General features: G+C 43.5%; 1 protein-coding gene across 1 annotated transcript in view; it reads right to left on the bottom strand.

Moving 5' to 3' along the window:
* The window catches only part of LOC107192446 (head-specific guanylate cyclase), a 34,862-nt gene extending 14,602 nt beyond the window's left edge, over window positions 1-20,260 (bottom strand). Inside the window, exons 1-4 of the mRNA XM_015581704.1 lie at window positions 20,236-20,260; window positions 19,721-20,060; window positions 2,513-2,586; window positions 1,987-2,069 (exon numbers count right to left, since the gene is read on the bottom strand). Coding sequence (XP_015437190.1) covers window positions 1,987-2,069; window positions 2,513-2,586; window positions 19,721-19,960 — 397 coding nt within the window. The 5' untranslated portion in view covers window positions 19,961-20,060; window positions 20,236-20,260. The remainder of the gene's footprint in view (window positions 1-1,986; window positions 2,070-2,512; window positions 2,587-19,720; window positions 20,061-20,235) is intronic.
* Window positions 20,261-21,884: the final 1,624 nt, after the last annotated feature.

The raw sequence follows: 21,884 nt of genomic DNA, 5'->3' as shown, positions 1-21,884 counted from the left end.
ACCAGAGACGACCGTGCCCTTTCTTCAGCCGTCCGGAGTAATTATCCGTGAACTTCACCATTTTTAATATTCTTTTTCCTCTTCCCCGTGTCTTGAGGATGCCTTTCAGAGGAGGCAGGGTGGCTCGATGAACGTGACGTATTTAGTCGTCGGTTATACGGTTAACTAAGCGCTGTTTCTTCGGTCGGGGCTCATCGATCTCTCGATGATGGCGAGGGAAAACGAGAGGAACGGATAAAATGGGATTACAAATTGTGGCCCTGTTATCGAGAGGAGGGGATGAGAACTGCCGCTGAATATTTTATATCCGCGAGGCTACGTATCGATTGGTTTTCGCGCTATTCTGCGGTCATTCAATTAAAAACTCGGTCAAGCCCGTATTAACGAATCCCGCGTTATCAACGGCGGCGTGCAGAGCAAAGAAGAAAAAAAAAGTCGGCGAGAATAAAGCGGGCGCGAAGACGCTTAAAGGGAAGCTCCTGCCTGGGCACAAAAGCTCAACGAAATTAGCTCCCCGGATTCTGAGAACGTATAGATATACGGCCGTAGTCTCCATTCATCGAGTTTCAATTTTTCCCGGTTGCTTTATTAAAAAGGTCGGTCAACAGACGGGATCCCTTTGAAAGGGGAACGCTCCGGTCGAAACACAAAAAAAAAATGATGTGTAATCACGTTCGATTCAACCGCGAGTGTACCGCGAACGACACGCAAATTGCCGCCGTTTGCAGTTGACTTTGTCAGGAAAAAAAAATGAAAACGTGTCGGTGCACGAGACTCGCCGTCCATGGAACGTCGATTTTATTTTACGACGACCTTCTCGCCTCATAACATGTCCTCGTAAACTGTTTCCTTTGAAGGAACACACGGGAATTGTTTTCCCGTATCAATCTCACTCGTCGCGTGTGCAACGGCAACAAATACCCTGGCGGTTTTTCATTCGGGAATCTTGATTTCGGCACGGCACGAGTTTCCAGCGAGGGATATGTATCAACCCCGCGGAAATATTACCTCGGTGCAGGTGAAATTGCATTTTTCTGCTGTTTCAGGCCTGCACGCGTCGGTAGAGTAACGTAAACTCTTCAATCGTTCCTTTTTTATTTGAGAAATCTGGATCAAGCTAATGAATGAAAGATACAAATTGCTCCTCGTTTGCAAATGCTGTTCTCATTTGACTGAAATTTCCAAAAGTAATTGTGACCGATTGAAGAAATTGGAAACGAGAGTTATAAAACATTATGTCGAGGCTATTCGAAAATTTGAAGTTCGTGAAAATTGCACGTCGTTAAATGTTAAAGAAATTTTTCACCTACTGACCTAATAATAGTTTCTCGAACTGAAGAGTTTTCACGTTCGATTATCGGGACGCGTGCAACGCAACTGCGAGGGAAATCAAGAAGTGTCACTGCCTCGTCTTACCGCTTCCGAGCGCGGAACACGAAGCCCGCGAAGTATCGCATAACTTTTCAACTCTGGACAAGAGAAGATTTGCCGGGTACGGCTTCGGGAAACGGCGAAACGCCAATAATCATTGCGTGTTCTGCATTCGTTGCGACGACGCGACGGTTCAAACAATGGCAAATAAGTATTCCGTGGGTAGTTATTCAATGGAATAGAATTATTATAATAATTAGGACAAGTGTTCTTTGCAAACTTTTGCCCCATATATATCGAGTACCAGATTAATTTGTTTAAATATGAGGACAAATATAATAATTATTAGGACAAGTTCTTTTGAAACTTCTGCCCCATATATTTCGAATAACAGAATCAAGTGTTTTTCTTTGAAACTTCTTTGTCTTACGACAGAAGATTTCGTTACTTGTAAAACATTGGAAAGGAATGTTCTAAGACGATCAACCGTCTGCCAGAAGAAAGATTTCAATCAGAAATGGTGATCTACAGCTTTTTTTTTTGAGGATAAATTAAAAAACTTTCCCTGGCACTTATTGTTAGCATAAAAAGATGCGTGAGGCAATAAAGTCTTACCGCAGTGGTAATTTAGGGTCTCGTAAATGTCCTCCAGTAAATTATAGTTCTCCTCGGTATCGACGTTGTAGAGGAGTTTCTCCCTGAAACGTAACGTGAAAAGAAAAGTTTATCGATGCTCTCGTTGTAACGTTCACTGTGCGTCCTTTAGAGTGAAATTATTCCGAGACGTGTAACGAGTGCGCAATACTCGGCGGTCCGTTCAATTTCAATGAAGTTCAATTAGCCAGATAAGCCGTGTCCTGTGAACGTATCTTTACCGACGATCTTATTAACCCACCGTCGAGATTAGTGGTCGCCTAAGTCGCTACGTCGTTTGTTCAGAGGATTGGAACTTCTGTGTCAGTGATAATTTCGATCAATTTACTATAAGCAATTTAACGACGATACTTGAACATCATATATTATGACGGTGATCGATGAAACGAAATAGAAAGCAGCATGACCGCGACAGATGATGTGTGACTTTCGAAGGCAACGCGTTGCACGCACAGTGAACTTTACTTACGACGGGAAAAATACTTACAAAGACCCCGTCGTTGAATGTGGTTCCGCGCCTTTGCTCAAAAGAGCTCCCAGAGCTACAGCAACCGCCTCGTTCTGTAATAGAAACGAAAGTCGTGGCTGTGTACTTCGTCGAGAAAGAAAATATCTTTCGTTGGATGAATTCGCAGATGTGTGCAGAGCACACACGCGCGATGGGAGGGAGTCATAGCTCGGAATTACAGTGATTGCAAACACTGGAATACTGGTTACGAGATATTTCCAAGTAACTTCTTTTACATAGACATTGCACGGTGATTTGTGTATACAATATTTGATAGATTTATCGTTAAGAACACTTTGCTCTGCAGTTGTTGACACTGCGTTGGAAATAATCAATAGTAGACATTGGTCGGTATAACTGAATACGATACCAGCAGCGCGGATTGGATGACAATTATTCGTGCACTGTGGTCTTGGTCATCTGAAACCGAGCGATACCTCAATAAACGCTTGTTTGGACATCTGTGTACATAAAACTTTGTTCAGTACTAATCAGTGATACTCCAATCGATCTTATACTGTCCTCCCAGGACTCGGCAAACACTATGCTAATTACCTGGCCTAAACAGACCCGACAGCGTGTTATCGAGGACATAATCAACTCGATTTCGATGGTCATGGAACATGGATCTACTTGGATAAATCTCACAAACGCTGCACACACACGCACGGGAAGATCCTTAATGCTATTCGAGATTTCGATAGGAGTCAAAGACGTAAATCATATGTTATTCGTGTAGAATCCTCCGAGCCATAGACACTTGAAATTCATCTTTAAAGTCTATTAAATCCTGCATCAAATCCACCACATTCCGTCTCCTCCAATCGAATACAAATATTGCTGCACTAGCTTTTTGGCTGCGAACGCTGTAACAAAAGTTGGCGAAGAAAAATTTTCAAAAACTGTGTATAAATTGAACCTATCGTCGGACTGTCGTGAAATACGAGGGGGAATGCAGTTCCAAAACTGTTCGAACGGAATGTATAAATCGAGAGCCTGTCGCCAAAAACTCCGGCCAAAGTTCTTTCATCTTTCTCGCTCTGGATACAGTGGACGCTCGTGACGCTTTGTTCTTTTTTTCAATCGAAATTAATAATCAGCCTGATAATTCGATAGAACCGGTTCTCGTACCCGATCCAGCTTTTAATCATAAATTATAACGCTCGCCTTCGCCGTGCAGAATTTATCGTTCCACTCGGTGCCGGGTCTATGGGCAACTATTCTCGAGGGAATTCCTATCCGAAGCGGTTATGTGGGACATTACTTTGCCTACGCGACCTTCGGCGCCCGCCGGGGTTAAATGTGGAATCATTTTCTGACCAGTTTCTCGCGTCTGGCTAGATTGAATTACGATCTGCATTATCCGTCCTCGGCCACGATGGAGAAATTCTCCCCCTAGTTCCGTCTTTCTCTTCGGCTTCGTTAATCTGTTTGGTCGTAAACCATGTTCTCGTCACAATCAAGAATACATGGTCACGTACCCTTAATCAACTGTAGTACCATTTCTGTTATTTATGACTTTCTCTGGTGATTATTATTTAGTATATATAAAATCGTTGCTTTTGAAAAATTAGGCAAACTCGTGGTGCACCATAAGAATAAAATAATTTAGTCTGCTGCATCCGTATGATAATTACAAGTCCCTTGGAACAATTCCATCAACCTTGCTCATTTTCTGTATTGTTAACGTCACACACGCAACGCTATATAATACAATAGCTTCTGTTATCGAGTCTTTCGAATATACTTCCGTGAAATAGGCGGTTCAACGATTGTCTCCGAAGTTAGTGCCACAAGAAGAACTCCTCGGAGAAACAGGCACGCAGACTTCGAATTTCTCGCGATCGTGGATATAAAGCCATCGCCGAGAACCTGCAATTTTCAGGAAAATGGGAAAGAATCGCGAGGAGGCAAAGACGGTAAAGTGAAAATACGCGATATCGGCGAAGTCGTGTTGGCAACCTGAAAGGGTAGATCGATCGGTTTCCCCACTTTTATTCCTCGTTCGCGGCGATTCCATAGGAGAATGTACGGATCTCTGCTCGAGGTTCTCGAGAGAACCTGGGGGCCACCGAAGAAATATTCACGATATTATCGATAATATAATCTTCGTTGTCGGTCGAGAACGGTAACTTCTGTTTGACTTTCGAACGGGCGCTGGTCCTCGGAACGGCTTCGCGTAATGTAACGCGGAACGAAAAGGAGTATTTGCGAACGTCGGCCTGATTAAATTTTCTCCATCGTCGAAGGAACTTCGAAAAAGCACAGCAAACATTCGGAGAATAATGCAAGCTCGTGAAAATTATATTTCTCCTTTCGTTCGCTTTTGAAGACACCGGGGGCAGGGCAATCGGGGTTTTTTTTTTAGAGGAAAATTCTCGCTCCCGCCTCGGAAAGTCTTTTCAGACCTAACCCAGACCTGGGAATTTGTTGCGAGGTAAGCAGGCGAAGGTCTCGACGTCTCGGCTTTTCGTTCGCCACTTTAACGCCTGCGAAACATCATAAAGTGGGATATTTCTGGACAACCATGTCGCGTGTGTTCAGACCAAAGAGGTGAAAGACAACAATCCGGGTAGGCTGATTTTCGAAAATGCTGGAGAGGATTAGGTTAGCGTAATGAAGTGCTACTAAGGCGAAGAGAGGACAAAAGATATCACGTTCGTCAGTCCAGCCAGATCCAGCGAACGGTTATGAAATTTATTATATTCTATGATGATCGTCATCTTTTACAATATCGCGGGTACGTGACAGTTTTTTCGTGTCGTCCGCAACGATAACCGTTTCCGTATGATCGATGTCAACCGTTCGTATCGCCGCTGTACATGCATACTTCTGCACCTCGTGTTTCCATGAAGGATTGAGAAATTTTTGTAGAATGACACTATACTGCAAACGCAATAATTATCGCCGTCTATAGAACTATAAAATATCTAGAATAATAGCAAGATTTGCGTCAAGACTTAATATACGGATTATTTGAAAAAATGTCATTTTGCATAGAAATCCGCAGTCTATTAATTAATTCGGAGCTCCTCCGAGTTAAATACTAGCATGTCATTAATAATCAACCAGAGATGTGTACCTTGTAAATGATATTGAAACGCGTAGATCAGTGGTATCGATACGATTCAGCTACTAAAAAATTACTCCCGTGCCACGGAGACGTACGATTAATCGTGGAACAGCACGTTAAATCGAATTTGGCAGACGCGTGGATTACTCGAGCTCACAATGTGTGGACAGCCGTGTTTCAATCGGAGCCAAAATCCATAGGGGTTTTTTTTAGTACGATAACAGGTCATCCGAGCCATTTACGTAAAACATGCGTCTTCATAAAACGGCGTTTGGAAAATTTGCTCTCCATAATCCGCCGTAAGCTTGACAAATATCACGGTGCGTGGATTTCTCGATGATCATCGCGATCTGGTGAGTTGGATCTGACAATATTCGAGGGGTAATAAAGATTGTCAGAGTGCTTGCGCTATGCTAACCGTAATAATTTCATCGTACCTCGAATAGATCGAGATGCGCTCTTTAAATTTCTGCTCGGATCATTCGACAGTAATTCTCAACAGAAAATAACAATAACCTCGATTTTACATTCCGTAAATATTCTACTGCTGACCTCCATGAATACGTGCAGTTTCCTCTTCGGAACATTCGTTATCGACTCAACTTGTCGAAAATCAGTTCTAACTTCTGCGAGTTCGTGGCATCCTAACTGCCCGAACCAGACTAACGCATCATGACACTTACCAGAGCTGCTATCCATAACGAACTGTACTCTACATAACTACACTTTAATCATTCAGTACCTACTTGAAATACAGTTGAATATTAATAGTGGAAATGGAAGCACCGATCCCCCCTAGTTCACGAATTCTACTCGACCATGTTTCGGTTTACCCGTAGAAATCGAAATCAACGTTCCGCTAAATATATCTACCGATAAAAAAGAAAGAAAAACCATTGAAAGCAGCTGTCCGCGTGCATTCGACAAATTGAATTCACCGTGGTCCCTCGCGAATACGTTGACAATTATCCGCGCCGGTGCGAAGCGTTCACCTGGCGCGGACGAATCTGCCAGCCGAATTGGATTTTTTCGACATCACCGGTTCCAGGAGCCACGGTTGAAAAATACGTCGGGGGCCGCGTGTGGCGTTCCTGAATTCCAGAAACGTGTCGGACGGTAACGCGAGACTAATTGCCCCCCCCCCTCTGGTCCCACCCATTCCGCTCCCACCTGAGCGAAGACAGAGCAGCGCACGGTTTACGGAACCGGAGGGGGTAGTGGACGAGGTGGACGATGTGTAAATTGGCGGTGCCCGTTCCCTTTCGTTCCCTTCCGTTCGTCGAATTGGATGGACGGGGACCTGAAACTTCGTTACTTAGTGAAATTGGCGGAAATCAAGTTTTCCATGTGCGTGCACTTACGGAATCGTTTTACCGGGCGCGCTTTCCGCCGAAAACGCGAGCTCCTCCCATTCAGGCACCGCGTCTGCTAAACGACGTTATACGCGGTTGAGGGGGGTTCCGCGAAGAACCGACGGATTTCCATTTCTTATCGATACATCGTATGCAGGTACCATATATCGAGTGCACAGCCGTAATACGACTCGGATGGGTTTATCGGATTTATTTGCGGAGTATGGAGCGCGCTTTAATGCTGGGATATCGGGTCTGCGCGGTTCACGCTGCCGGAGATCTTCCGGTGTAAGTCAACATTTTGCATTTCGAAGAAGAGATATCGTTGCAACGCGACGGCATTGGGGGTAGCTTCGTTGAGATTTTCCAGACCAGGTAACCTTGGCTGGAGACCGAATCACAAGTATTGGGACAGCTTTTGTTTTTGATACTTTTGGGTCTTTGGGTCTATTTCAACAGATTACATTCTCGTTTCTTGTAATCATTCCGAATACATATCTAAGCTGGCAGGGGAACATAGCGAAGTGACAATCACCGATTTTAATGCAACTCTGCGAGAAGTGGTTTCCATAATAATATTTCATAGGTATTTATTTTAACTGCCATTATCCAGGTTGGAGGGGTAAAAACAGTCCTCGAAGTTAGGGATGTGAAATGCATTTTGGTCGAATATCTTGAGAACCATTGGAGGTAGGAATAGGTTTTGTGCGAAGATCGTAGCAGGGTTATCCACTCATAAATTTGTAAAGTTCACGACATGATGTGTAACTGATAGAACAGAAGATAATTCCATACTTCACGTAGGAAACCGATGGATTCGTACAACAATTTTAATGCGTGTCTGTCGATACGATCGCGGCTTCTACAATCCGGAGAACAAATATTCGTTCCAGTATGTTAATACGAGTAACGAGAAATTAATGGAAATTCGTACGGAAATACAGGGAATTTTATGAACCGATTATCGGTCCAGAAAAAAGTGCAATTTAAGAAGTTACGTTAAATTTCCATGCAATCTCGAAAAGGTGTTGGTAGAACGGAGATCGCGTTAATAATAGCTGGAGATAAAGCCTCTCCGGTGTCCCGACCACCCCTGCCGTTTTAGCGGAGCTCAGCCGCGACGAGGATCCGTTTTTAAAGTTGAAAAGGGGGATCGTAATGAGCGGAGTCATTCTTCTTGGAACGCGAATGCACTCGAATGGCCGATTTTATCGTTCCCGTTTTGTATTCCTTCGAAGCTTGCCGAGTGTACCGTAGATTTCGCCCGGACGTCTCACGTTTTTCTTTTCTTCCTTCGCGGAAGCGAGAGAGGCGCCATTTCACGAAAGTATCGTCGTGTATTATGGTTTTCCAGCTAGAAAAAGCCCTCACGATTACCACGGCACCGTGGCGAATCGATGGAAAAGCAGCGAAACGCAATCGAAATCAGGTCGAGATGATAGAATTACGATGAAAGAGGATCCGGTTATCATATGTTACGTCGGATAATACATATTTATTCGACCATTGATTCGTTTTATTCTATTCTTCTTACGATGGATCGTGGAACGGAAGAGGGGAACGTACGTAAAGCTTGCATGGTTCTTAAGCACGTAGTTGAGTAATGTGTCTCGACGTTGATACATATTACATTTTTATAAACAATGCTACAGGTCGCTGAGAAGAGTGACACGGTAACGAGAACTATGATGATCTGATAAAGAGGAATATTTCCAAGGAACAATTCATTGTATCATGAAATTGATAAGATACAGATTTATTATTAGAACTTCTTGATAGCATACTTCTTATGATTCTCTAATTGTTTTATTTATGCACCATGAGAATACAATTTTAGCTACAGCATCTCAGCACCGTTGCAGGAATATAATATTTGGAAATTTGTGTAGTTCGTAAAGAAATCTCAAATGAGAATGAAGACTTCGAGAAGTTTATTAACAAGTAAAGTTCAGACAACTTCATTACGTTCAATGTTCGTAGTTACACTCTCTTCTGATGAGACGTCCAACAAGTTCAGACGATCTTGTCTATGTTACATCTGAACGAGAATTGGCTGCAACAACATGCAGAACGTTCCTCAAACACCACGGACCGGATCTATTTACAGAAATCAGGATCTCGCGAGCAACAACCCAAGATAATTCACCCCGTAACTCGACGTGTCCCCGAAATCCGGAGTCATTACACGATGTAACGCATACTGAATTACAAATTCCAGGATACGTGCCGTCGCGGCAAACGCGTTGACGAGACGTCACGACGCACGGATTAATTAACAAACACCAAACGTCAGGTATTCCACATTCCGTCGGTTTCAATTTATTTCAGTATGATTTTATAACGTCGGAGAGAATCGTTTCGTTTAAATAGAACAATGTCGTTTATCAACACAATTTAAATTGTCCCCGATATCGTATAATAACGTTGAAGAACTCGTTGGTCCCCTCTATAATACTTATAAACGCTAAAATAGCACGATAACACAGAATGTGTTTGATGCGTTTATTGTTACCCAATTTCTTTGTGTTCCTATATTAATTTTGAAACACACAGACTGGTCTTTCATCAGCAGCTTTGGGGCTGTAGAATACGTCTTTCACATACAGATCTTTGTTCTTCGGAGAACAACTCCGGAAGTAATGTTCACAGCAAGTAGAAACAGCAAGTAGAAGTAACAAGTAGTGGTCAGACACGTCAACAGTATCGTATTTTATTAGCGCAAATTTCTCTCTGCATTTCCCATGTACATTCCTTTAACGAAGGAACCCATACCAGACCATTCTAGATAGAAGCTCGCCCACTTAATGATATTCTTTTCATCGAACCATTGGAGTTCACCTACCGTTAATTATGTGATCCCAAAGCTTTGGGCGATGGCGCGCATAAAAGGGAAGAAAATGTACGGGGCCGCGTGTGTATTAAACGCCGATACGTTTATTTCGAGCACCGGTATCAGGCGCGACCATATTTCGTATCCATCCCGTCCCGGTCTCGCCCTTTTTCGCCCTCGCATTAAAAGCCCTGTTCCCAATTATCGATGTTCCCACCGTCGGTGGAACTGTAAGGTGCAACTGTAGCTGGCCGAAGAAATTAGTTACGGAGGGAGGGAACGGGCGGGAGGGCAAAAAGTTTATCGGTTAAATGGTAGAGCGTGGCTCGACGAGGTAAGCCGCGATAAACGTAATTGAAACGATACCGGGGCGAGAAATAAACCGGAACTGTCGCGAGCAGCCACGAATTCTGTAACAATGCGAACACTTCCGGTTCCAGTGATTTTTCCGGCGAGTAGACTTTCACACCCAAAGCTCGATTTTCTGCCGGTTTTATCGGGAACACGACACAATGGGCATCCACCATTCGTTCGACTGGACGGGCGTTGAAGATGCGCCTTGCGTTCTCGGACACGATGAAAAGTGTATACCTGCATCGAGATCCAGACCCGGCTGTTTACGATTCCTGGGCGGAACCGGACGGTGGGCTGAATTATGAGCATCAGGATGTGAAAAGTCGCCCGACCAAGAAAATTACGTTCTTATTTCATTCTTCTGTCCAGCGGGAAAATTAGATTTCGCCTTACTCCGCCGTCTGGGACGTGTTGTATATACGCGACGTGATTTCGTCGCGCACTAGTGAAACAGGTAATTACGGACATTACATTGCTAGGAAAAAGATAGTGTAAGTGGCTGATAAATGTTTGAGGGAAGTATAGTTTCTACGATTATGTTTCCAGAGGGTGCTTCAATTACCGCCACTATCATAAAATCTGTCGAATGATATTATTTGGTAATAATATATACGTTGTAACACGACAGAAGATATGAAGAAGCATGTATGTTAACAGGGTGAACTTCGTGTACTTTCGTAATGGTGAAGAATAATTGAGCAAGATTTGCTTCTTCGTCGAGTTAAATAAAACAACCTGTGTAATATGTAGGTAAGATGAAAGTTCATGAAGACGGTTAAGGGGTAGTGAGGGTAATTAGTATCAGGGGGTTGTAACACGTTGTTTGCTGCAATCATTAGAATATCCCATCTTATTTTCATAATTTTCAGTGATAAACAGAAATATATGTGCTGTGATCGCAATAAAATTTGAATTAGCATATATATTTTTTCAGTTTCCAGATACACACGCTTTTTAATTTGACTTTCAATTTTGCAGTTGTAACGAAAACTTCAACGAAGTATGCTTGCTGTAAAACAAACGCAAAGAATGAAAAGTATTTTATCCAACGAAACAAATGCAAATAAAAAAATATATATAAAACGGGCCGTATATAACAGCGAACGAGCTCCATGACATGGAAAATTTTAAACAATGCAAAAATCACGATTCTGTGTGTAGAGAAAATTGAAGAGTATACTCTAGAACGAGAGGGACGCAATCAACAAACGAGATGGACACTAAGCGTAAACATTGTATAGTATTCAAATGTTTGTCGTTACCCGGTACAAATTACGTATGAAACAAACAGAACAATAACACATAAATATGATTACTAATTTCACTAATTTCTTAAACCCAGAAGGAAATCTTCGAAAGTCTTTTCAGAGACAAATCATCATTTCCATTTGATTTCTGATTCATTGATCGAGAAAATCAATTTCTAGCAAATCTCACAATATAAAATGTGGGGTATATATTCAATAATGTCAGTAAGTTTCATTCACAAAGGCGTCATAGGATCTATCAATCAACGTGGCGAAACCACTTCGCAGGCGCGACAACCCAACAGCAAGATTTACTTTGCGATCTACTCCGGTATTAATTCGCAAACAACGCTGTTCCCCGCGACACGAAAGCAGTCGACAACGGAATGTTGTTGCTTTGTAGTTGCCATAACCCGGAATACCGAATCGATCACGATGTTTCCACAGGCTCGCTGCGGCCGGGCCACAATGGTCGCCCCGGGTACCCGGTTCAGAAACGCATCGCCGACCCTAGCGATTATTCCGAGACGCGGAAGCACCGTAAAAGCCACCACCGTTATCGATCGGTTACCCATTCGGTGTGTTTTCCATTTGCACCTACTCAGCCGGTCACACCGCGCAGAACCACGAACGGATACGTTTTAAGTGAACATCCGCTCCCTTTATCCTTTTTGCAAAGGTTCCCATGAATCGTCAAGGTCCTCGAGGTTCACTCGCCGTTGAATCCTTTGCGTAGTTCCGTCGTGATTTTATATAGAATGTTTCATCGAGAGCTTAGCTGGAGGAGCGAGAAGTGAACTGAACCAACCCTTCATATTTTCGTTGGAAAAGCACGGCCTCATTGGCACCAGACAACCTCGTAAACCCGCCACCCTAACGCGATGCGCCTGGACCGCAATGGCCGTCAATTCCAGGAGTCCATGGACTTCGACCATCCATGCGAACAATTAGAGGTTTCAACCAATGGACTTATACCACCCGATATAGCGACCATCAATCTTCTATGAGTCCGTGCCGGCATCGGTAATCAATAATTCGGAAGAATTTCGGGGGAAGCTACTCCTATCCTGCCAGTTACTATCTTGATGGGTAGACGAAACGACCTTTGACGGGCAAATTTGTAATAAATTCTCACTGTTTTGTCACAGATTATATAAAACATTCTCTGCTACACGCAGATCTTCTTATAAAAAATCATAATATGCCAAGGATTTTGTTTCTACTTATTCAAGTCTTCTACATTTCGTACGAATTTTCAGTCCGAAAGCGACAGTAGTTATAGACTTCCCTTGCTTTTGTAAGTCATTGTGTAAAGCATTTTAAGATGGGATTATTACGTTAGCTTATAACAGACACGGTATATCTGTAGCGATTCCTTCTACCCCGGCCATTCCAACGATATCGCGTTAAATCCTTTTCTTCTAAGTACGAACATCGCTTTTAAAGAGAATTCTTTCGAGAAACCGTTAAAGTAAGACCCAAGAAATCGAAAATTTATTTGGCTCCGACACACCCGTTCCTCGACGATAAAGCAGCGTCGACGGCCGGCTCGACTCGTCAGTGATTAGCAGCCTTGTTAAATCCTCCTGCTATCTGCCGGCATTGTTCTTTTATGCGTATCAAATGGATTGTAAAATTCAATTTATCGCGGTCCGAATAATAGGGGTCTCCTTATCCTCGTCATCCGCGGTTTCCGCGGGTACCTCGTTAATAGCTGGATCTAACGTCGTCGTTCTATTTATCCGTCCGCCGCTTATTAATTGAACAAGAGCCTTTTTTTTCCCTCTAATCCAGTTGGTAATTCGCGCGGGCCGCCTCGAATAGTCGAGGACAGCGGGAGAATAAATGGCCCTGGGACGTTTTTTTTTAGTGTGGTGTATGTCCCTTGTTTTCCCCTTTTCCGAATACCACGATATGCAGATTACTCTGGGAGCTTCGGAGTAATCACTGTAACTTTGAAATAAAAACTTGTATTGTATTGTTTCCCATTCAGTGGAATTGCTTTCTTTAGAATCCGTAGTAAAAATATCTGCAAGTTAAGTTGAATGATGAGGAGTTTGACTATTGTTTGAGAACGTTAAAGATACTAAGAAATATATATTTTTACATTTCCAGTCGAATGAATACTTAAATTTACTTAAGAAATATTGATTCATCGATGCTACAGTAAGTTAACTACAGTTTTTCACCTTTATTTTCGTTGTTGTTTCTCAGTGGATTCATCCCTTATCTTAATCTTTTGTTTGCGTTCGTACAATGCTTCGAAGTATATTCTGTGCCCATTTATATTTTCAATAGAGTATGACAGTGTATACTGCATGATTCTTTGGTTTGTTATTGGACGTGCAACTGGGTTAATTACTTTCAGCGCGGAAGTTTCAAGAGAGTAACAGTTTTCGAACTGAAAGGGAGGATTGTGAGAAAAGGTTACTGTGGAACAACGTAAGAATATTGTAAATTGAATGTCGCTCGAGCGATCCTCTTGGGTTTCTTCCTTGCTTGCTTTGGTCTTAACTTTATATTCGAAGGGCAAACACGAGCGAATACCTAACAGGAGTAACAAGCGGATGGTTCGAACTCCCTTGGAGTCGCGATGATAACGAGGTGTTGGAGGACAAATTTGTCTAACAAATTGAAATGTTTTTCGTTCCCTTTTTGTACCAAGAAACAGTCCCAACGCGTAAAAACATGTCTAAAAGATTCGGTGCAGGAATATTCTTCTTCGAATTTAAAGATGCTTCAATCAAATGGATTACTCTCTGGATTAAGCTGTTCCATTAATAGACTTCCAATCATGATAATTGAGACACCCAGACGGTCGACAATTTTTCCTTTAGGGAAATTTAATATTTCAAATGGCTGTAATTTCTACCCATCTGACAAGCTCGAAGGAACTCGAGAAGAAAGATATTGCTTCCGAAAATGTATATATTCGTTAAGTAACAGGTTTAAATAATTAAATCATTTGAACTTGAGATGTTCTACGAATTTTTTCGTAGCATTATAATCCACATAGTTAACGTTTATACATACCTATTCTAAAGTGTTACTATTAGAATAGTACGTGTAAAGAAGCAATAGGTAACTTGGATGTAATACTGAGTGGTCTAAGTTGATCCTTAGTTATCCACTGTAACATTTGGTTATCCTAATCTACCCCTAAGTGCGGCTGCCATACGTGGTTCGCTCCTATTAGCATGTAATGACTAATTTTGCCATTAACACCGTAACCCATTTGTAACCAGCACCAGAACATATTGCAGTCCCACCAAAGGATCAATTCTATTCTAACAAACTACACTCCGAGCTTCAACGTATGGAAATCGTTGTACTCGACAGTATTGAACGTTAAATGGAATTGCCAGGGTATTTCTTTCCCTCTGTATGGTTACGTTACATTCCGTTTGTTATAGACACGGTAATCCACTTAATTCTCGTTCAACGATGAGTCCTTCTCCGCGGCACAACGGACCAGTTTCATTTGAAAAATTCACCGCGTCGCGAAAAGCACCAACCGGGCCGTGCTATTGACAAGTCAATTTCTCCGCTGCACCTTTCAATCGGACCATTAACTTTTTTAGCGCGCGTATCCACGGCCCCTCCATCCGTTCACATCCCGTTAATTTTTAACGCGATCTATTCTCGTGGGAATAGACCAATAAATTCCATCAGGACCATGTGATCGTTTCTCTCTTATATTTCTGACTCATACTGCTCGCTGCCCGGAAATGGGGCGCATTATACGGATTGCCATGCAAATGGACATATGCTTCAAAATTAACATTATAATATTTCTCCCGATTCAAACATGAATATTCTCCACTAATGTTCTAACACAATGCATTGCCATGTTTTATACGCTCTCTTTCTAGTTTCACGTTTCTTACGGGCGGCGGTAGATTTTTCATCGCAGTTACAAAGATAATTAGTGCCATAAAGGTACGGTTATTATTATACAGGATAAGAATAGCTTCTCTTTATCGATCAGATTAATAGCTCCGTGCAACTTTTGAAATCCACACTACCTCATTAATGCCCATTTGATAAGCGTAAAGCGTCCACCATCGTGGCAGCGCTTTATCAGTAGTTATTCCCATGGTAACAGAACCGCGAGAGGAAAAGTTTAATATCGCCAGCAATCGTACGACTTTACTGTCGACGGTACATAGAATAAACCGAGGAAATTTGTCCATCGAATCGAAATTTTTCATGTCTGTCCACACGGCGAACGAGTTCTGTGAAAAAAAAAGAAAAAAGAACAGGTTGAGGTGAACAATCTTGTCGCTATCGCGTGTATGCTTGATCGTTCAAAATCGAGAAGTTCGAGGGAAATCAGCGAGCGGAATCGCGGCGAATAATGGGATCACGGTTCCGTGACCGAAAAGATTGTCGTAACTTTTCCCGAAACGAGAGGACCGATTGAATTAACGCGCCCGTAAATCCGGCAAATTAAACGAAGTAGGAAAGACCCGTGACGTTCCCCGCCGCGGACGAAATTAAAAGTGGAACCGGAAGGAGCACAAAAATAATATCTCACCGTACACCCTCCCGCCGCGCCACTTCCTAGGTTAATTGCACTCGACCCTTTTCGGCCGTGGCAACCTACTCCACGCCTCCTCTTTCGAAACGCTCGATAAGATCACTCGCCTTCGAGGATTTCGATAAAGGAAATAAATGTGTTATACATTTTTCGCGGCCCTCTTGCTCTTCCTCCTCGAGACTTTTCGTTCAATTTATATGCAATCGGTGGACTTCGATCCACTGTCATATTCGCTTTGAGTCTTACATGTTTATCCTTTTTTGGATTTAAGGTATACCGATCTGACGATATAGAGTTTTGAAGAAGTGGTAACAAAATTCTAAGGGTATCTATTTCTTGGAAAAGATTAGGGACAGTAATATTGGAATTTGCAAAACGTTCTCTCGTATCGTTTGGTGCAACATTTCTTGACGACGGTTCTATTTTATATCTTGCAATAACCTTCGAATACATCACTGTAAATATTTTATTAAAAATACTGTAATTAATGTGGATTGTATAATTGCTTTTAATCACTGGTTTATTTACTCTCGCCTGTTTCTTTCAGTCGTTATTTAAAGGAATTCCAGTCTAGTGCAAGGAGAAAGGTGTTCGTATGTTTGTGGACATTTAAGATGTTTTTACCAGAAAGTTATTAAATGTAACTTTCCAGAGAGTGCTTGTTACACACAGATGGAGAAGGTGTCAGGGAGTCCGCGTTTGTAGGTGAACTGTTTACTAAAGGTGAAAGGGGATGCAGGTGTGTAAAGGTGAAAGGGATCTTAAGGACGGTCAGCGCAGCGTAAGAGCAGCCATAGTTCTATACCGAGAGTACCGAGTAAAGGTAGGCATCAAGGGAGACTTTAAAGCGAGTACTTAAGGAGAGATTAGCGAGAGAATGTGGCAGTGATTATACGCATTCATTAATAGCATCTTAATCTACTGAATTCTTTACGAGTAACAACATAATCCGTTCATTTCTTTTTCTCCCAATTAGTTAGTAGAAACACACTAACATGCGTTCATGAATGATAAGATGAAGCGAAATATTTATATAATATTCCTCGTTCCTCTTGTGCACCCAATTTATCCTGGTGGTAATTTAAACGTACCATTAAACTATTCTATATATCTAAGAATATTTAACAAGGAACAAAATGATCTGAAATTCCCGTCCAGCCGCGCGCAATTCGTGCAAGAATTCCGAAAGAATGTAATTCTCGTTAATGATCGTATACGATTGATCGAAAATTAATGGGCGGACGCCTTGAAAGATTCGCCGCGAAACTGGTGCGGGGGCTTTTAACGAGGACGTCGTTCAAACTCGAACAAAATCGCCCAGCAGGGGCAAAAAGAGGGGTATTGTCGTTTGAACGCCGCGCACCTTTTTCCCATCATGGAACTCCCATTAGTTTTGCATCAATCCGTCGTGTTTGGTGCCTCCGTGGTAGAGGGGCAGAGGGGGCTGGATAGAGGGTTGTTATCGATCCTCGTGAACGAAAATCTCGAACAACACGCGGGTGGATACGTTTAACATTCGCTCGACGAACGAATTCCTATATTATCCACCGGGGTTCGTCTATTCGGGCACGAAGTATAATACTGGCAAACACGGTAATATGAATTTCAAATTAGACTTGTCCCGTTTGCTAAAATTGTGCATATTGCCCCGATACCGTTTCAGCTACAACCACTTAATACGAATTTGATACCCCGAACTTACACTACCCTCCTCCTCGATTTACATTTCGAGCGACGGGATCGTATATCAAGTATCAACTGCTAGGAAAATATTCATATTCGTAGTTCGATTTCATTTGGCTGGAACGACGCGGAATTACGTGTAAAATGTCACGTCACATAATTTTATGGTTATCTATGTTTTTAAGCCAATGCAACGTACAACGGTTGATCGAACAATAGGTTTTCCATATTTCTATCTGTGTTTTTACCACACTCACTGTTGGCCACCGCATCGAGCCGCGATTCGAAAAAGTGCAAAATCACGAGGGCGAAACGATCGATCAATCTGGGTAGATTTTCCGCGAGCGGAAGGATTTCTCAAACTATTTTTACAGCCGTTAGAAACAACATTTTCCATTTGGTTAAGCGATGCCCCGACTCGCGGAACGAAACTTTCGAACTGTGTGTGCTTTTCGGGAGACGGAACAAAACCGCAGAGAACAAACCGCGGCACGCGTTTATTGCGCATTTCCGACCCAATTCTTGCCACAGGAAGAATTCAAATTTTCGTGTTACAACTGTACAACGTTGCTCGTATTTCACGCTGGAACGGGGTCGGTGATTTTTATCGCGTTTAATAACGAACAGGGCCGCGCGACGAGCATGGGAACACCTATGGTTATTCTGTCCCATTACGCGACAAGACGAACCCGTAAACAGGGACACTTCGAACCACTGACGATCCTTTCTTCCTTTTTTTTTTTCTTCTCCCACCTTAATCAGAACTTAACGGCGACGATGATCGCGTTTGCGGGAATGAGCGCTGTTCAGTATCCCGTGATCGTTTGTATGGTATATAGAATTTCTATCATGGGAATACGTGCTATTTTATTACGTGGCGATCCAACCGACTTCCACCTCTACAATATTGCATTGTGATCCTCGAGCGTGGATGAAACGATAGTAATGCTATCCGGATACCTTGGTATTCATTGCGGTTTAAATAATTCTGCCCCCGAAACGGATGGAATCTTTGATCAACTTTATGTGGTCTATAATCGAAGCTACTCAGTTTTCACTAACTTATGATAAGTAATTTAAAAAAATATGATATTCGATCTAAATTCATAAAACAACACAGAAACTTTGGATAATGATTGACGATAACTGGCTGCAAAGGCAGTTCCAAGGGAAGGAAAGTTACCCTTCTTATCAATATTCCTGATCTACGACCTCAAGGAACATAGAAATTACGAATTAGTACTTGGGAGAATATTTTTTACCTCTAGATCCTCGATGTTTCCTCAGATAAGCAGCGAAATTGTAGTAAGATTGAATCGAACCCTCATAAATTAAACGCCTCCATGATATTCGAATATTTCTAATCAAGAAATTACAGATCACTACGAAAGATATAGTCAAATTATTAAAAAGAAAGATGAATACTCTTAAACTGGTATTATATTTCGAAACCTATTCTATTATTATATATCCTTCTTCGATAATCCAAAGTACGAATAGGAATGACAAAAGATCGAACCACAGTCTGCAAGAAACAGTTGCTAATTTGTATAATCAGGCATTGATCGATACATCGCATAAGAGAAGCGCGTAACCGCACAGGGGTTCTATCCTAGGGAGGACACACGATATCTCTTGATTCTTATTCCGAAGGACCTCCTAAGAGGATCACCGCAGGCGGGCGACTCGACAAGGAGTCATGGGGGGGCTTCATCATTTGCACAGGTTTTACCGTGCAGCCTCGCAATCGGTAAGATAAAGAAACGTTGTTACCGCGAGGAAATTGGATCGGGGTAGTTTTTTCTAAAAAATTTATAGAAAGATGATGAACTTCGGTAGGACAAGGAAGACGCATAAATATTCTGTTCCCTGCTCGGATAGGAGAAACTTCGAGTTCCTGACCTGTTCTAACTTTCCCTAAGTTCTTGTTCCCCGTGCAATCCCCAGCTGTGAAATCAAGCACGAGGTTCTTGCGTCTCGAGGTCGCAAAGGACTGCGTGGAACGTACATATATGTACACCTATTATTTTCCGTTTTTCGCCCCGAAATCGAAGAATCGTTAAGAAGCAAACACAATATTAAGAATATGAAAAAAGTGAGTTCAATACCGATGGATTGGTCAAGACGAGAACGGCGGCTCTCAGGTGCTTCAGGTTCAGGGTCTGCGTGTCTTCGGCGTCCTCGATTTCCTCGCGCGTCAGCAACGAGGACACTTCGAAGGAGGATTGTCTGGACTTTCCGACGTCTTCGGGGCCCGCATTGCCGGTGGTTCTCCGTCGATTATTATCACTCCCGTTTCCCTCGTCGCTCCTCGCTTTGAAGCGTTCCCGTGAGAAGGGGCATGCCATTTTGTCCCGGTCAGCCTTGAAAGGGATCGCCTGCCAACCGATTCTATCGGCACACGGGGACACAGTGTCGCTGGTCCACGCAACGTGGAAATTCGTACGGCTGTTAATTGAGTATGAACGCGTGACGCAGTGGCGGAGGCGGTAGCAGTCGCATACTCATGTTTATCAGCGATCAGCTGTGCAGTTGACACACACCGAGAGAGAGAGAGAGAGAGAGAGAGAGAGAGAAAGAGAGAGCGACAGAGAGAAAGAGAGCGAGGCAGCAAATTTCTTACCGCTTCTTCCCTAGCCCCTGTTCGCGTCAGTTTCACCCCCTCGTTCTTGGCCCCTTTCTAACGATGCGTGCGGGTCCGTTTGCTCCCCTCTATCATCCTATCTGGTCCAAGCGCTAGCCGATCCTCTTGCATCGTTGCCTCAGAGCCCGTGCCGGACCGTACACCTGTCGCAACTATCATCCGCCCTCGTGTTCCAAGCCGCAGCTAACGACACTATCATTTCACTTATTACTGGGCCCAACGGCGGTGCGCGCGCGTGCTTTCGCTTATCGCAATAGTCCGTGTTACCGCAATGCAATCAGCACTTACCACCCGGCGTCCTCAGCGATCTCACCGGGTCAGCGAAACGGCGGTTCTGCACGCGGTTTTACATACCATACCCTCACGTCGATTTTCACCTGTTCACCTGTCCCCGTCTATACTGGCCCCTTTTAAAACAATTAAACGGTCGGCTCTTCTATACCCTTTCCGTTTACTACTATAATCGCTCGGTCGACTGCAGGCTATCTTCATCCGGCCATTCAATTTGTTCGAACACCGTTCTGACACGGACCTCGTTTTCCTTGTCACCTCTCGAATGCTAAGTAGTGAAACAGATATTCGCGCGGCCGGTTTTCTTCTCCGAAAATATTCCCCACTGTTAATCACGGTGCACGATCCGCCTGACGATTGACAAGCCACGCTACGTACGATGCCGTGTCGGAGCGCGTAGCGCCATACTAGTCGCGGATTGACCGAGGCGCAGCGAGCAGCGCCGAGTCGCCGTTTCCTAGGCGAAGGGCTGACGGGGCGAGGAACGCGGCGAGCTGGGATACACGAGGGGGTGTCGAGGAGCGTCGAGGCGCCACGATGGACGGTGGTGGAAACGCCTGCGCGAAATTTTCAGCCCCTCTCGACCCGTCGGGAGTAGAGCGGCTTTTTCTCTTTGCTCGCAGCTCTTTCAACCGCAAACGAAAACCTGCTCCCGCGGTGCCCTACTTGCCTGACTGCCTGCCTGCCTGCCTGCCTGGTTGCCTGCCAGGCTGCTATTGCCTTTCCCTCGCGTTCGTTCGTCTTTTTCCCCCGATCCCTCCTCGCCGATCGACGATCGTTTCGCGGTAATTTCGTCCAGGAGAATCGAACCTGTGAATCCTTTCCATGTGGTCCCGTTTGAGACGCCCCTGCAGGCTCCAGTGTTGGTCTGATTGACAGGGCCCGAGTCGGTTTGCCGATGGAGTTTATGGAGAGCTGTTCTCTTGCCGCGCTGCAGGAAGCTTGTTTGCTTATCCTTTGCGACAAAGCTTTCACCTTGCACAAAGTAGTTTCGAAGCTGTTGCTGCCTTGATGCCGCCGGAGACTGGCTTGAGGTCAGGAAGCTTATTGATAGGTGATCTGGGTCGTGGACTCGAGAAAGGGAGGCTTTGAAGTGTCTTTCTTGGGGAAGTTTTGTTCGATAGTTGCTGCGGGTTCAAGCGAGACCTCACTTTTTAGGTCATCTGTTTGGAAGTTCCTTATCGATAGTGGAGCGATCGCGCGACAACGAAACACGATCGACTTCGAGCGTTATTTCCATTGTATTCGTGCGTAGTAAACAAAGATACCAGTTAGTGTGTAGAATATGTAAACTTTGTCCCACTAAGGGCACGGGATTCCATGAAGTTAATTCGGTG

The sequence above is a fragment of the Dufourea novaeangliae genome, unplaced genomic scaffold (genome assembly GCF_001272555.1).
Source record: "Dufourea novaeangliae isolate 0120121106 unplaced genomic scaffold, ASM127255v1 scaffold343, whole genome shotgun sequence".
Lineage (NCBI taxonomy): Eukaryota > Metazoa > Arthropoda > Insecta > Hymenoptera > Halictidae > Dufourea > Dufourea novaeangliae.
The sequence above is the reverse complement of the archived record's forward strand: the minus strand, read 5'-3'. Positions and strand labels throughout refer to the sequence as shown.